Genomic DNA, 17,115 nt, shown 5'->3' with positions numbered 1-17,115 from the left:
CCAAGTTATTAGAACACTTACTAAAATACTACAACTGAGCTAACTATAGGCAAATGTTTTGGAGCTCTCTTAAACCATACTAATGTGCAGTGCTGGGCTGTCCCCAGGGATGCTGTAGTATGTTATTCCAAAAGCATTTCAAATAGAAATAAGGGCTTTTCACATTCTTAAGCTTAGAACACATTCTAAATATGCACCAGTAGATTTGCTTCTCCTCTTTCATCTTTCCAACGGTTGACCTCCTTCATGACTGTACCTCTCTCCAAAGAAGATTGTGTCAAATCACATAGATTATGTAAGCTCTTGGGGGCTGACACGGAGAAAGAACTATGGAAACTGAAAAGGCAAAATAAACCATCAGGGGAATTAAATTAGTGGTCAAACATATTTCTTTAATTTACTATTCTACCAGCTTAAGTTTGGACCCAATTTTCAGGTGGTATTTGTAAACATGTCTTGTCCATTTTCCACTGACCACTCCAAAGCACCTATCCTGGAAGAATTCTTGAACCATCATTCTATTTCTTAAAGCTCAAATTTAAGATGTACAGGATGAAAATCTGGTTTAATCCTGACCTACAGATAACTTCAGCAGAAGAAATTTAAGCACATTAAGAAAAAAAAAAACCTATAAAGATTTCCTGTGTATATCTCCCTACATTATCACTCAAAACCAAAGATTTAAATATAACTATTTGAATATTACTACTTTTTATTTTAGAAGCCAAGTTTTTCCAGAACAAATTGTAAGTAGGCTTTCATACATATTCACTTCCTAACATGACACCAAGATCACATTTGCTTTCATATTAAATTTCATCAATTCTACGATGTGGTCTGTTTTATAACACAACCCTATGTAAAAGCTGATAAATGTGAAAATTATCCACTGGAATTAACTAAATATAATATTTCTATTTTTTATGAGACCTCTTTATATCATTATTAAATTAATGACACAGATATTAACTATCTAAGGCTCTTTATTTTCATAACATTTCCTCAATTATGACTCATATAGCTGGAAGACATCTGTCTATACTCATATTACCAGAGAAATTATATTGCTTTGGTTTTTAATAAAAGGCTATACATTGGAAATCTTGGCTCCATTTAAATAAACAGAATTATTTGGATATCAATTTACATTTAGGAAATAAGTCTGAATGCTTTTGACTAAGATCTACTTCCCGAAAGGTTGATTTGGATTTTTTAAGTTTGTTTGGACTTACTTGTTTATTTTATTTGAACCTGACACTAACAATGTTGGTCTTTTTCACAGCAATGGGATATATGAAGCAGCATTGGAATATGATACCTAGATTCACATCCTAACTGTGCAAAGACACTAAGTGTACAACTTCCTATTTTGTATATTTTATTTGTATAACTCCAAATGAGTGGCTTTCCTTGTTCTCATAAATCCTTAAGAATTTTAAATCTTGTACACTATAATATGAGCGATCAGTAGCTAATTCTGTTCCTTATCAATCAATGCAGTGTTTAAAAACATCCCCTAAGGACTGCTTTAGTAATAACAACTTTCAGATAACAAAAAAGTTTTTTTGTGTTGTTTCAGATGGAATTACTCCCCAAACTGATCTTTAAACACAATTCCTATCAAAGTCCAGCAGACCCTATGTCAATATTAACAATCTGATCCTAAAATTTTGATAGAAATGCAAAGGATAGAGAATAGCCAAAACATTTTTTGAAAAGAAATCAAACTTGAAGTTCCCAAACTCAAAATATATTACATAAGGATAAACATATTTATGTATATAAAGAAGAATACGAATTATTCAAAAGTAAACTTGTATTTATGGTTGACTTTCAACAAAAGTCCTATGGCATTTCATGAGGAAAGAATGAACTTTCCAATAAACAGTGTTGAGAGAAATTGGATATATACATGCAAAGAGATTAATCTGGACCCTGACTTCACACCATACACAAAAACTAACTCAGGATAAATCATAGACCTAAATATGAAAACCAGAAGTATGGAAGAAGACCTATGCCACCAGTAGGAGAAAGTCTATGCAACTGTAAGTTAGACACAGAGTTCTTAGATACAACACCAAAAGTACATTCGATAAAGCAAAAAATAAATAAATAAATAAATAAACTGGATTTTTTTTTCAAAATTTATAAAAATTAGCTTTAGAAGACACCATTAAAAAACTGAATAGAAATGCAGAGAGTGGAAGAAAACAGTAGCAAATCATGTGTCTGAAAAAACATTTACACCCAAGTATACAAAGAACTCTTGAAACCAAATAATTTAAAAAAAGAAAACCTAAAACAGGCAAAAGATCTGATATGCATTTCACCCAAGATGATTTAAGAGTAGCTATGAGATAGCAGATGATAAGCTGCTCCATACAGCCATCAGAAAAATGCAAATTAAAACCACCAGGAGATACCACTGCACAGTCATAGAGTAGTTATGATCAAAATGAGACAATAACAGGTGTTGTTGAGGATGTGGAGAAACTAGAATGCTGATACTTTGATGGTAGGAATATAAACTGGCGCAGAACTTTGTAAAAGTACTTGCCAATTTCCTAAATACATTTACCAAACGACCTAGCAACTCCACTCTTAAATGTCTACCCCCAGGGTATGAAAATATATACCTATACAATGTATATTGTTATTACTGTTATTCTTACGTGAAAAAGTAAAAGCAACCCAAATGTCCACAACATACAAAGAGATAAACAAAATGTGGTGTTATATAAACAATGGCTTATTGCGGTGCCTGGATGGCTCAGATGGTTAATCAGACTCTTGCTTTCCACTCAGGTCATGATCTCAGGGTCCTGGACTCAAGCCCTGCACTGGGCTCCAAGCTCACCGTAGATCTGCTTGTCTCTCTCACTCCCCATACTTATGCTCTCTTTCTCTCTCAAATAAATATATAGAACCCTTTAAAAAAAATTTTTTTTAAACAATGGTTTATTATCCAGCAAGAAAAAAGTGAACTACTGATACATGCTACCACTCAGACTAACCTCAAAAACATTACACTAAGTTTAAGCCTTAAACACAAGAGACCAAATTTTGTATGATTTCATTTTAAGAAACATAAAGGCAAATCCTTTGAAACAGAAAGTAAATTAGTGGTTTCCTGGCACTGGGGTCTAGGAACAGGGTGACTGGAAATGGGTATGAGTGACCACTTGGGGGTGATGGAAATGTTCTAAAACTGGGTAGTAGCTATGGTTGCACAATTCTGTAAATGTACTAAAAGTCACTGCATTGTACATTTGGGTGAATTTTAGGGTAGGTAAATCATACCAGTAAAAAAAAAAAAAAAGTAGAAAAAAAAGCATTCACAATATCCTTTATGTTACATTTTAAATAATGACTTACCCTACAAAAATCAGCTCAGCATATTCATGAATCTATCTTACTCATGAGAAATAGATTCTACTTAGAAAAATTTTTACATAGCAACATTCAACTTAAGATACTGATTCAACACTTTTTTTTAACATATTGTTTATTTATTTGACAGAGAGAGAGATCACAAGTAGCAGAGGGGCAGGCAGAGAGCGGGGGGGAAGCAGGCTCCTCGCTAAGCAGAGAGCCTGATGCGGGACTCAATTCCAGAACCCCAAGATCATGACCTGAGCAGAAGGCAGAGGCTTTAACCCACTGAGCCACCCAGGCCCCCCTGATTCAATACTTTTTAAAATATTACTAATTAGAACTGCCTGTTGTGAACTGACAATATTTTAACTAGAGATCTACAGAGACAAAGGAATTATATATGTTAGTAGACAAAAGAGAGGATGTTAAATTAAATTTATTAAAAGACATATTTCCATAATGAATCACTCAGACATTATGCTTTGTTAGTTATATTTATACATAATCATTACTTGTGTGATAAATGACTCAAACTTTCTATTTTGTTGTAATAAAATTCTGAAATGCTATATGTTCTATTTGCAAGCACACAACCAGAGCAGAAAACAACACAAAGACTTTATGCTAATTATACATAAGTTCCTTGGTCAAAACTGAACTGCCCATCTACGAACTGGGTATGCTAAAATATCTGCTGGTAATATAACACTTTTATAATGAAAACGTACCTATCACATTTTACTCACACACTTTGGGATCCAAGTAATAACAGAAATACACTATTTGCATCTATCAGATTGTTGATATGATTATCTGCCTAGTCATTCCTCTAAGCAGGTTGATATGTTTTCGCTGTTAATTCTAATGAGTTTACCAGGGCTTATGACATCCAAATTGACATCCACAGAATGTAAATGAATAGATGAGATTTGCTATTTTCTTTTTAGCTATTTCTGCCATTTGAGATAGCTTACCTTTTAATTCTGACATACCGCCAAAGGTCCTCTTAACCCTACCACAGTACCTTGCTATTCCAGAGTAGGTAATTTCTTGCAAGGAGTTTATAATTTTCTCAGTGATTTTTCTAATGTTCCACAGCAATGTGCCTCTGTCTTCATTTATCCACATCTAAAATGGCTGCCTCCACAGACCCCCCCTTCAAGCTGAATGTATGTTTCTTCCTGTGTTGCCAATCAATTTTATTTCATTACAATAACAATTGTGAAACAGCTGGAATAAGTTTCCTGTTACATTACCCATACAACTGCTGGTGGCACGTCGAAGCTATTTGCCTTTGTTGACTTCCAAATTCTAGAATGAGAAGCAAGTTTCAGTTTCTATATACTTTTTCACCTAAAGAGTAGAAAAACATTCATACTGGCATAAAGGTCCCACTATATCACCTCCCAACTAATGAGCACATATTTATAACTTGTTGAATAATGACTTAAAATCTATAAAATCCTTTCCAGCTCAATGAGATCTGAGTGGGTTCTGGGAGGATGTTAAAGGCAAGGACAGAAGGTATCCAAGTTCACTACAGGAGCTAATAAGGAGCAATAAATCCATTCAAGACACCTTGGGTGTAAAGTTTGTTGGATGTAACTCTAGTCATTAAAGATGGTGAGTGCTAGAGTTTTCAAAGCCACTCAAAATTTAAATTCTAGTTAGTGAACACATAATGTAATACTGGTTTCACCAGCAGAATTTAGTGATTAATCACTTCTGTACAAAACCCAGTGTTCATGATAACAAGTGCCCTCCTTACTGCCCATCACCATTTAGCCTGTCTCTGACCCCCCTTCTTCCATCAACCTTCAATTTGTTCTCTACCATCAAGAGTCTCTCATGATTTGCTTCCCTCTCTCTCTTTTTTTCCCTCTTCCCATATATTCATCTGGTTTGTTTCTTAAATTCCTAGTGGCCACCCTCAAATTTTAGCTTGCACAAGAATCACCTTGGGTTCTTTTTAAATGCATTTCTTGGATCTGAGACCCAGTCTGGGATTCTGATGTAAATGGAGAATTCCCAACTCCCTCAGCCTCACACTTACCACAATGATTTTGATAAAGCTATCTGCACACCAAATTTTAAGAAAAAAAAGCAGCAAGAAGCATGAGCAAAGAGCCAGTGATGTGGGCTCACTGCAGAAAGTGGTCATATTTTTTAGACAAAGCCTGGCAGAAATAAGAGGGGAAAAAAAATCTGCGGCAAAACATCTTTATGTGCTTGTGAAGGGAAAAAACAAAAAACAAATACTTAGATCTTACTTTTTTTTTCAGTGGAAAGCAACAGGAAAGCAGAATATGTTAAATAATGCCAAAATTGGCCTGGGCTCATCAGCTCAATTTCCTAATCATTTGACTTAAAGCCTAAACAGTTAATAATTTATTACAGATATATATGCACATTAATTATGAAATGGAATCAAGTTTCTCTTGTTGGAAAAGTCAAGTACTAAACTCTCTAAGCCCCAGGGGCCTTCTCAACACCGTCACGCAATAATTCTGTAGAAATATCTGGGTAGCATTAAAATGGCTTAGTTCCCATTTTCTCACTTCTCTCAGTCTAGGGTTTGGAATGAGAATAAAGATGAGATGGAGACAAGATGATGTGCTCACCATGGCTGCACCCTAAATGCACTGTGAAGCAAGTTATGGTCCTTGCTTAGCCAAGGGAATCTTAAAATTTCCTTTCAGGAAACCCCCCAAATCATAATCCAAGAGGGACTACTGGTTGTCCCACTGCCTCTAAATATATCAAGATTACTTTCCTAAGGTAAAAAACTTCCCATCTATCAGGAACCTGGAACTCCTCTGATTATGCATTACTCTGTACAAAGAAATCCATGAAACCATCTGGGATTAAACTGTAACTGCAATTACGCGGAAACATTCAATTGTGCGTGAGCTCAATAAAAATATGCTGTTTTAGTGTTGCATAGGAAATACTTGAAGGCTCCTGTAAAGAATTTCCTGAATTTAAAAAGTATACCACACTATGATTCAACTAATAAATTCCAAGTACGTACAAAATATTAATGTTAATAATTAAATATTTAATAAGCAAATATTATTATTAAACAAATTTATTCTCATAAAATTGGCCCATGCCTGAATTCAAGATATTAAGATATAGATTAATATATGATTAAAGAATTTATTGACTTTTAATGTACAATGTTCATCCATCAGCACGATGATTCTTCTAAGACTAATTTTTTATTAGAATTCACTGTATGATTGCCTTAAATAAGACTGGAGGGTCTGCACAATCTACATACAGAAAATTCTCATGTGTCACCACTGGTAGGACAACCATCATATATGCCATCCTGAATCTTAAACCAGAAAACCATAGGATGCCTTAAAGAGATGCGTTCTTCAAGGTGATAAAGGCATACTGAACCCTGACTAAATCACAGAGTTGTGAGGGATGTGGGGAGGGCAAGAAGTTGAAGCAAAGGAACAGTTTCTTGAAGACTGTATGTATACTGAAACAAGGAATGACTTTTTTATCTTTTTTTTCTCCAGGCATTCAGCACAATATATCTATGTAAGTCGCCCCCTAATTATGACTACTTACAATGTTCTGCCCTTGAAAATAATATTATAAGGAAGAGGCTGATATGTCAGTCTTTTGCGCACAAATGAATATTCCTGAAAGGAAGGGTAAGCATTTCAAATTTAAGTACTTACAATACAAAAGACTCAACCAATTTGTTCTCCTACAATGCGTAAGATTAAGTGTTCTCCAAGCATGCCCTATGGATATTATCAATTTGCATAATTTGTGCCAACCGAATGAAACAGCAATGATGTCTGAGGAAATTTGCTTTAACTAGCTTACTAATAAATTTGAGAACAATTGTGAGTGTTTATTTGATACTCATATTTCCTTTTCAGCATATTCACTAAAATGTGACTATCTATAGATGGTAAGCTAACAGATGACTTATTTCACATATTTTCCACTTTCTACACTTAGCATTATTATTTCATTATTAATATTTATCTTGTTAAAATACTAATACAGAAAGAGATCTGGAATAGAAATGAAAAAGACTAAAATTCTAATGAAAAAATGACTACCAGACATGAACACAACATTTACAGGAAAGGAAATAAGAATAAAAATATGAAAAGATGCTCAGCCTCACAAAAAATACCCCCAAAATGTCAATTAAAATTGCACTGAGGGAACTTTTTTTTTTTTTTTTGCCTATTAGTTTTCACAAACATCAATGTCTTTAACACCACCCACATTGGTAAAAGCATAGAGGAAAGTTGTACTCACATACTCCACTGGCCTGAAGAGTATAGAGTGGTACCACCACTGTGGGGTACAATCAGATATCATCACCCAAAATTACCAGTACAACATGCCCTTTGACAAAGATTTACATTACATAAGCAAAATGGTGTATTTGCAGAGTCCTATTTATTTAGTGCTGTTCATAATAGGAAAATACTAGAATTGATCCAGTTGACTTCAACACCAAACAGATTAAGTAGATTAAGGAGCATACTTGCAAATCAGATAAAGGGAACTATCAAAATAATAAAGGAGACTCTCTCTGTGCACTCATGTGGTAATCTCACATGTGCATGCATGTGTGTGTATACAAATAATATAAGCTTAATCAACTGCTTCTAGACCACACACTAGAAACTAATAACCCCAGCTGCGTCTGGGAAGGAATCTAGCAATAACTGAGAAAGGGTTGGAGGAAGACTTTTCATTGCATACAATTTTGGAGGCTCTGTTTGGTAAAGTTTGAGTCCTTATAATTTTGAAAATGACATTATTTTGCCTTTCAGTTTGCATGGTTATTTGGCTCTTAACTATAGAGAACAAACTGGAGGGAAGGTGGGAGGGGAGACAAGTTAAACAGGCAAGGAGCAGTAAGGAGGGCACTTGTTGTGATGACCAGAGATTGGGTGTTGGAAGTGATGGAAGTGATGAATCACTAAATTCTACACCTGAAACTAATATTACACTGTTTGTTAACTAACTGGAATTTAAATAAAAACTTGAAAAAAATGATGAATGGTGTTGTGCTGAGTCCAGGATTCAAAATTCTATTTCCTTAGAACTCTAAAACAATCAACTCATGATCCTCTAGTGTCTGACACTCATTCCAGTGGAGATAATCATTCTCTCATTAAGAGAATTTTCTCTTTCTCTTTGATTTTCTAATATTCTCCCACAGTGTGTCTAGGCGTGGGTCTCTACTTATCCCACTGTGAGCTTTGAGCTTGGTGACTCGTCCTTCGATCTGGAGGTGCACGACTTCCTTCCTTGATTGTGATACAGAAAAACTATCTGTCTAACCCACGTTAGACAAATCAACCCAAATCTCTGAATTAAATAACACTCTACACACCATCTTAAAAATACGGTCACCAAGGCACACAACATGCAGAATGAGCATAGTTCGTACATTCCTCCCTTGTCTTGCTACATGCAATTCTTTCCAATGATCAGCCTGTGTGTTAACCAGGAATCAGCTGCATTTGCTTGAACACACATAGGTACAATATTCTGTAATCATGTAATTTAATCTGACACTAAATATTAAACAGCAAAATACAAGTGCAAAAGCGTCCTTGTTCCCTTGAAAATTTTGGAAAAGCCTGAGAAAGGTTAAGTTGCTAAAGGAAAATGACTCTAATTTCATTCGGGATGAAGCAGCTGTAAAAGATATGAAATTTTTAAAAGTCCAGGATTCTACACATAATTTATGCTGAATGTGTCTTTAGTTTTTCTTCCAAATATAAAAGTCTACATTGGAAATGGTTTGTATGCCTACTGGGTGAGGTTCACCTGTAAGACTTCACATCCAAAGCTTGGCTGATAAATAAATAAATATACATATTTATTTATATGATAAATATTTATCATATAATATTTGATAAAATATATATTTATATATAAGATATATATACATATCATATATATGATATGTATATATATATAAGTCACATATATATGTGATTTAAATTAGATTCAAATGTTTAGGGTACATTGCATGCATTTTAAAAATTCTATCCTTTATAAATGGTAAATAATCAGATGTGTGCTCAACTTATACAGTATTCACTGTATAAGTATGTTTATCCTGGAGTTACTTATAAAAGTGAAAAAACTGGAACAACAGGACAATGGTCAAATAAATTACACTACACTCACATAAACAAAATTCTATCCTTTCAGTTATTTTTTAAAAGTTAACAGCTATTAGACAAACTTGAACATCCAAACCTAGGATTCATGGCTCACAACTTTTCTTTCATACTATTGACACATTTGTCCTTTATATTATGTTCTGGGAGAATTTCTGGGCCTGATCTTCTAGATCAGAAATTTACCTGTCAGTTCACTGATGGAGTTTTTAATTCTAGTGACAACTTATTTTTAGATCCATTGTAACTAATCATTTTTTTCTGGACAGCAGGTATTGCTATATTTTTAAAAATTTATTTGGTCAATGAATATATATATCTGCTCTTATGCTTCCATTAAAGTCTCCATTTATTCATTGATTTTGTTGCTTTGTATATTAACTGGCCAGAGTTTGATGACTTTCCTTTATGCAGGTCATTTTTGTAAAAGTGTGATATTCTTGGGTGTCAGCTCGTATCTTTTTGATTTCCCTGCTCACCTATCTGTGGTGACTCCTCAGGTTATTTGATCAAACAGGTGGGCCACCTGCTGGGGGTTTGAAAGGGGAGATGCTGTGTCCTCTGGTGTCACCAACATGCCTGGGAAAGCTCTGTCTTTGTCCTCTCTGATCTTGCCTAGACACGCATATGTGGATTCCAATGCTGGTCATAACTGGACATGAGAAAAAGTCAAAGCCACTTCTGCTCCCTGCATTCCTGCTCCCTGCACTTCTGGTAAAGCCTCCGCCGTTCATGGAGGTTTCCTAAAGTCTCCGTGTTCTCCATGAATCCAGCCCAAACTGTTTTCAGTCTTTCAGGAGATATTCAACATGTCTGAGTTACTAATGGCATTCTTTTATAATATTCCTTTAGATTTATTTACAAGATCTTTTCTGTGGCTCCTAATACTTGGCTTGAACCAAGAAGGTGGATGTGTGAGATTAGTTGGCAATCTTTACTTTTTTTTATTTAGATGTTCCCAGTTCTGCTAGTGCACAACCATTGCCCCAACCCTGCCAGGACACTCTCCCCTCCTGCCTTAGTACTGGTACCTGAGAAAGTGCCTTGCTGGAATAGATATCCTAAAATATTTAACTCTTCAAAACTTGCTGTGGCATTGAATACTGTGATACAAGAAAAAAGGAATAAACTGCTCAAAACAATTGAATTTACACAAGGCTGAAGATTCTCTATAAAGAGCTAATCAAAATTACTACTGTATAAAACTTAAAAATTAAGGGGATAAAATTTAAGTAGTCACTCTTTATCATCCTGGAAGGATAATCCAAATATTAATGATAACCATTTCAACAGTCCATTGTAAGGGAACCACAGGTAATGTGTGTAGTCACCTAGTTTATTCTGCTTAGGTGTGCTTTTAAAAAAGAAAAACAAAAATAAAAACAAAAACTAATGTGTTATTTTTTTTTTTAAGATTTTTTTTTTTTTATTCGACAGAGAGAGATCACAAGTAGGCAGAGAGGCAAGCAGAGAGAGAGGAAGGAGGAAGCAGGCTCCCTGCCAAGCAGAGAGCCCGATGTGGGACTCGATCCCAGAACCCTGAGATCATGACCTGAGCCAAAGGCAGAGGCTTAACCCACTGAGCCACCCAGGCGCCCTAATGTGTTATTTTTGAGCCAATATAATTGTTGTTACTCTTTCATAAAATTTAATTTGTTGCATTTTTCTATTTCAATTTTTATAGACTTATTTAAAACATAATAAAGTACTGTAGTTTTGTCCAGTGATTTTTACTGACTGCTGACTCGGAACCAGGTATCTTACAGTGTTATGAAAATGAAGAGAAATGTTTAATAAAGTAGCATCAGAGCACTTGGGGCATACTACATTTGTAGCTATCTAAGCTGTTGTGTTTCCTTGTTTCCATCTGTCACTGGCACACCAGGCTGGAAGCTCCTTGAAACATAAATCAAGGCTTTTTCATCTCCTTTTTGTATTCTCCATATCTGCACAATGTCTTGCCCAGAAGACTTATTTATCAAATGTTTCATTGCTTAGTATTAGGATATTTATGTGCCCACTGGATCTACTATGTGGCTCAGATAAGATTACTGTTCAATATTAGAGACTAAGAAGTGTAAACAGAAATAGGGAGAACACTTCATACATCTATTGCTAGATATGCAAATAAAATTTGTGTGTTTTATAAATAGGAAAAATAAGATCCAGAAAGATTAAGTACTTTGAAGAGGCAGCTCCTGATCATATAACCAAAATATCTATTCTAGCACTTCCCCTTTCGTTGCACAAGCAGACTGGTATCTGGAGAATGAATTGCCCAACCTTATAAATGTTTACCACTGTGCAGAACTGGGTAGTTGATGATCTATCTCCCCTGATAGAGACTCTTGGATCTTTTCAAATATACACTAATCCAAAAGGTGTGGAGGAGTTCAGACACCAGAAGACAAAGCTAGCTGCTAAAAGAGGGGAGGAGACAGTACACTTAGATATCTACTCTTTTCTAGGAAACTAATGATCAGAAAGCTTTCACTTACTGGGAAGAAGGAAAAAAAAAAAAAACTGTTGCAAATGAAAAGCAGTTGCATTTATAAATAATTCACGCCCACAGAAAGTCAATTTGACTCCTCACATTAGAATTAGAGAATCACAGATTTCTGGAAATACAGAATACAATGTAGACTTACAATAATCAATAGTTTGGAACAGCCTATAGTCTAGCAGACAAGGCTTTTGAGGTCTGATCTCACCAGATATTTTAGGGTCATTTCCCCTTATTGGACCTTCTAGCCCAGTCACAGGAGGTTCTTATTTTCATTTCCTTGATAGGTCTCTACTTTTATGTCTTCAGCATCATCTCTCTACCTAAAACACTCTTTAGCCTTATTTTGCCTGGGAAAAGCCTCCTCATGCTTCAGTTGAACTCTGCTTTGGGATGCCTTCCCCACGTTCCCAAGCTGGATCCATCTCAGGAATAGGATTTGATTCAGCACCTTGCTGCTCCATAGATACCGGGTCATAACCACTTATGTATGCTGTCCTTCTCCTAACCTGTAAATCCCTAATGGAGGATATAGGATACATTAAACATCTAATAGAATTTCAATTCTATCCTCCAGTTTTTAATTAAATCATCCAATTCTCTCATTTAACTAATGAAAACTGAAGCCCAGAGAGGTAAGGGACTTGTCAGTTGTCAGGGTACAAGCCAATGTCAGAGCTCAGATAACAAAATTATGCTCTCTTTCCTAATCCACCCTCATAAGGGAAAAGGGGCTGGCATGGTAGAGTCTGGAGTAACAAACCCACTCTTCTTGGCTATCTGCCTAACTTTTAACTCAAACGTTTGACTGCTATACTGTATTGCTGGCAACGTCATATTTCCTCAATAACAAAGACTTCCCAGTTCAGAACATATACATATGTGGCTAATAGGAAAAGTGAGTAAAAGTCCAACATGATAAACAGAGAGGTATGTCAAACTCCTATTCAGTCTATGAAAAACCTACTCATAATTCTAACTTTGCTCCCTTAAGTATGGAGAGAAAGCATAGCTCATTTGGAAAATGTGACCAAAAGCCCACATTTCAACACAGTGAAATGCTTTATCCCCTATTGCTTCTACCACACCAGGAACTTTCTATATGTAATTATTTAATCCCTGGCCAAAAACTAGTGGACAATGAAAGCCCCACAAAATGTTTCCCCCAGTGAAGTGTTCAAACATCAGTTCCACAAAAAACATTTTTAAAAGCTTTTCGTGTATTTTTTCCATGCCAACTTTTTTCACTCATGGCTAAAAATGTCCATATTTGAATATTCATCATTATGAGCATCTGGTAAAATATAGCCCTGTCCAGCAATTTACATCATTGGACTATGAGACCTTAGGAGGGCATAGGTAAAAATTTCCAGTTTCATTTTGTCTGGATTTTGACCATCTTTTTCCATTTCATGACTTTGGGTGGCTTTGATTGTGCAGATATTTTCTGCTCTCCATTTCTATTAGATTCTTCTAGAAACGAGCAGGTTGTTATCAGATAAGTCCTTGTGGATTTCATCAATGGCTTATTAGAAACAGCAAAATGAAGTCACAAATGAGATGAGCATTTTCAATATCTTCTGGGTTTTGTATTAAACCAGTAATAAAGGCCACAATATGAGGGATGTACAATAACGTGAAGGTACTTAATGCCTCTGAAGTGTACATCTAAAAATAGTTAAAGAGTAAATTTTATGTTATGTATACTTTACCATAAAGTAAAGGCCAACTTACAGGAGGTAACAATTATCCCCAAACCTGGGTCAGGGCAGAGAAGAGAAAATCCAAAGATGATCTCCATTGTTCAGATAGTGCAAATGGTTTCTCCTTTCCCATTCCAACAGGCCTCTCAGCAAGGCTCCCACCCCTACTACTTTCCACCATGGAGTGGAGAGGAGAAAAGCCAACTCCCACCAGGTAAAATGTAAACCTCAGGAAAGAAAAAGTTAAACCACAGAACCATGACTCTTTGCATACTGACTGGGTTCTAAGGTCATTCATCCATCCGTCCACAGCTCCAGGTCTTTTGGTGACTCCTCCACTCCTGTCCCCACCCCCACCCCCGGCCACCGCTGAACAGGTGTCCAGCGTGGCTATGCATGTGTTTAAATTCTAGACAGCTGTCAGAATGTAATTCCCTAGAGAACTGTTCTGACAACTTTGAAGTAGGACATTAAAAAAAAATTTTTTTTTATAATAAATGCAGAACTGGGGGTGGGGGCAGACCCGGGGGAGACTCTGCAGTGAGCAGATTGGCTGTCTTCCACACTCCGAAAAGACACCACGTGGTGGGCTTATTTTGGAAAACAGAAAGAAGTAAAACCAGTGGGAAGAGTTACCAGGAGGCAGTTGGATACAGTAATCAAAGGAAACCTAGAACCAGGTAGAAGACGACTGTTCATCCACCCATTTAGCCTTTAGATTCACTCACTGCCCTGGAGATGTTCAATGGGAAGTAAACCGGTTAGACTTCCTGCGTAGTGGAGACAAGGGTGAAGTTCAGGGCGACCACTTTGGAAGGGGATGAGGGACGGTCAAACCAGCCCGGTGTGTGAGGGGCGAGGGCGGAGTGGCGGGAAAGTGGAGAGCTGGGGAAGGAAGGGCGCTTACCAGGCCACCTCCACAGGTGCTGAAAGAGGCCAGCGAGCCAGGGTGCCGCAGCACCGCTCCGGTGTAGAAGCAGGAGGCGTCGGGCGGCGCGGGAGGGCGGGGGGCGGCTGCTGCCCGCGTTGGGCCCGGGCCGGGGCTCGGCCGCTGTTCCACCTCGAAGCGCGGCGCCAGGAAGCGGCCATCTCTCCGGAGCAGCAAGTACAGGTCCCGGGAGAAGGCCGGGATCCGCAGCAGTACCTCGTCGCCGTCCGGCTCGGCTTCCTGGGCCGGGGGAGGAGACGGGGGTGGCTGTGGGGGCGGCGGCTGCCACGAGGCCGGGGCGCCCGGGGACAGGGCGGCAGCCCCGCTGGATCCCCGCGGCAGTTCCTGCGATTCGAACTCCTCGTCCTCCTCACCCGCCGGCGGCGACGGCGGCCGAGGCTGGGGCCGGGGCTCTGACTGGCCCTCCGCGGTCTCCACCGGCGGCGCCGGGGCCACGGAGCGCACCTCGCGTGAGCTGCCGGCCGCCTGCGCCCGGGCGCCTGCGCCGCGCGCCCAGCCTGGGTCCGCGTTGCCCCCGCTGCCTCCGGCCGCGTCCACTGGCTCCCTGCGCCAAAGTGCAGGAAACACGACTTCCCACTCCTCGCGGTCGGGGGCGAACTGCAGCCCTGCGGGCGGGGCAGACAGAGAAGTGCGGGGCTTAAAGTGCCGCGGTTCCAGTAGCACAAGCATTCCCAGGCTCACATTCGGTTCTGACACAAGGTTCTCGTGTTAATGTGTTGGAGACCACCCGTCTAGTCCCTGAAACTCTTGCAACCCCTAAAGACTCACGATCAGATTACAGACCCCAGCATTTTCAAAATAAAAGTACGATGATATGGGGGGAGGGGAGAATGAGTGGGGGAGCAAAGTTTGGTGACACCACTTAGTTGGTGAAGGAAAACCGGTGCTAAGACATTACTTTCTTAAGCATATGTCAGAGCAAAGCCTCGCTATCAATTGCTGTACTTCCCCGTTTTCCTCCAGGTGCTGTAAACGCAAATATTACTGCTCTCATTAGAGGAAAGCTAACCATTCCACGATGCTTAAAATGAGGTCGAGAGGAGTGCATTTCGCTCGCGAGCAGGACCCCCTCATCTGCACCCGCACGCTCCTTTTTATTGCTACCCACTGAGCCCTGCTCACCGCGCACCGGCTGCACCAGCCCTGCCTCCCCTTGCGTTCTCGGTTTCCGCTGGGGAAGTTGGAAAGCCAGCCTAAAGTCTCGGAAGAACTTACCTGCAATGATCCCATTCGACAAGACCCCCAGCTGGTAAAGGAGGCAGCAGCAGCAGATGTGAGTAAGGCGCATCTCGCGGCTCTTTCCGGGACCGCGCTACCGCGGCCGCGGCTCCCTGCCCCGCGCGCGCCTCCTTGCGCTATCCACCGCGGGCGCCGCCGCCTCCCCGGAGCGCAAGGAGGCCGGGCGGCGAGTTTGCCCAGGCCCTTTGTCTGCCGGGGGTGGGAGGGGGGTGCTGTGTGACTCCGAGAGGCTGCCCGAGCCCGGGCGGGGGTGGGGGGGGGGTGGAGTGGAGGGAGGAGCGGGGGCAGGCAGAGCCGCGGCCCCGCAGCGCTCTGGCTCCCTGGCGAATTAGGTGATGAGTCTGTTTTCTGTGTTCTGGACGTTGCGAGAGTTTCCGGAGCCCCACAGGATAGACCCAAAGTTCAGGAGCGTGCCGGCAGGCGCAAGGCTGGCAGTGCTGCCTCCGGACAGGAGGGAGGACTGCCCCGCGCGGGCAGGAGCGCCGCGGTGTCCGAGCCGTGGCTCGCCGCCTGCACCAGCGCAGAACTGCCAGGAGCGGTTCCCAGCAACCTGGTGTGCCAAGCTCCGCGCACGACTCGGGTCCGGAGTGCTGCGAGCTCTTACCCTGAGAGGCGCGGGAGCGAATTTGTGGCGGGATGAGGAGGAGACACGACTCCTCACAAATTCGAATTTGTGGCGGGATGAGGTGGGTGTGGTGGAGAAAAGATTCAAGCAGATCTGACAAGAAGAAGGGAGCAAGGGGTGCCCGCCTCTTGTGACTTTGTGGGACAAAGGTCCCAGAAAAGCACACACGTGCTTACACACCGAGTTGGGGTGGGGACCCAAATTCCCTCACCTGACTGCTGATTGGCCATTCCTGGGAGGCCGATTTGCATCCTTACTCTGCACCCACTCCCACCCCCACTCCCCAGCTGAGGTGTGTGCAGGTAGAAGCGCCTCCCCAGTCCATCCCACTCCCACGTCCCTCCCTCCCCAATCTTCACCTCACACAAAGCAAAACTTACTACAGGGTTGAGCACAAAGCTGTGGCCCCACTTCCCAAAGACTTTGATTTTTCCATCCATCTTTGTCTCCAGGAATTTTCTAAGCTGAGAGATAATGTGATTCGTCATGGAGTGTGCTTCAAAGGTTCCCAGGACAGTAGACACCCTGACATT

At 40.0% G+C, this 17,115-nt stretch overlaps 1 protein-coding gene across 1 annotated transcript in view; it reads right to left on the bottom strand.

The window, feature by feature from the left end:
* The window catches only part of ADAMTS19 (ADAM metallopeptidase with thrombospondin type 1 motif 19), a 248,373-nt gene extending 232,986 nt beyond the window's left edge, over positions 1–15,387 (bottom strand). The window contains exon 1 of the mRNA XM_059173349.1: positions 14,677–15,387. Within this exon, the coding sequence (XP_059029332.1) occupies positions 14,677–15,387 (711 nt within the window). The remainder of the gene's footprint in view (positions 1–14,676) is intronic.
* Positions 15,388–17,115: the final 1,728 nt, after the last annotated feature.

The sequence above is a fragment of the Mustela lutreola genome, chromosome 5, assembly GCF_030435805.1.
Source record: "Mustela lutreola isolate mMusLut2 chromosome 5, mMusLut2.pri, whole genome shotgun sequence".
In the NCBI taxonomy this organism is placed as follows: domain Eukaryota; kingdom Metazoa; phylum Chordata; class Mammalia; order Carnivora; family Mustelidae; genus Mustela; species Mustela lutreola.
Note: the sequence above shows the minus strand (reverse complement) of the source record. Positions and strands in the feature narration are given on the sequence as shown.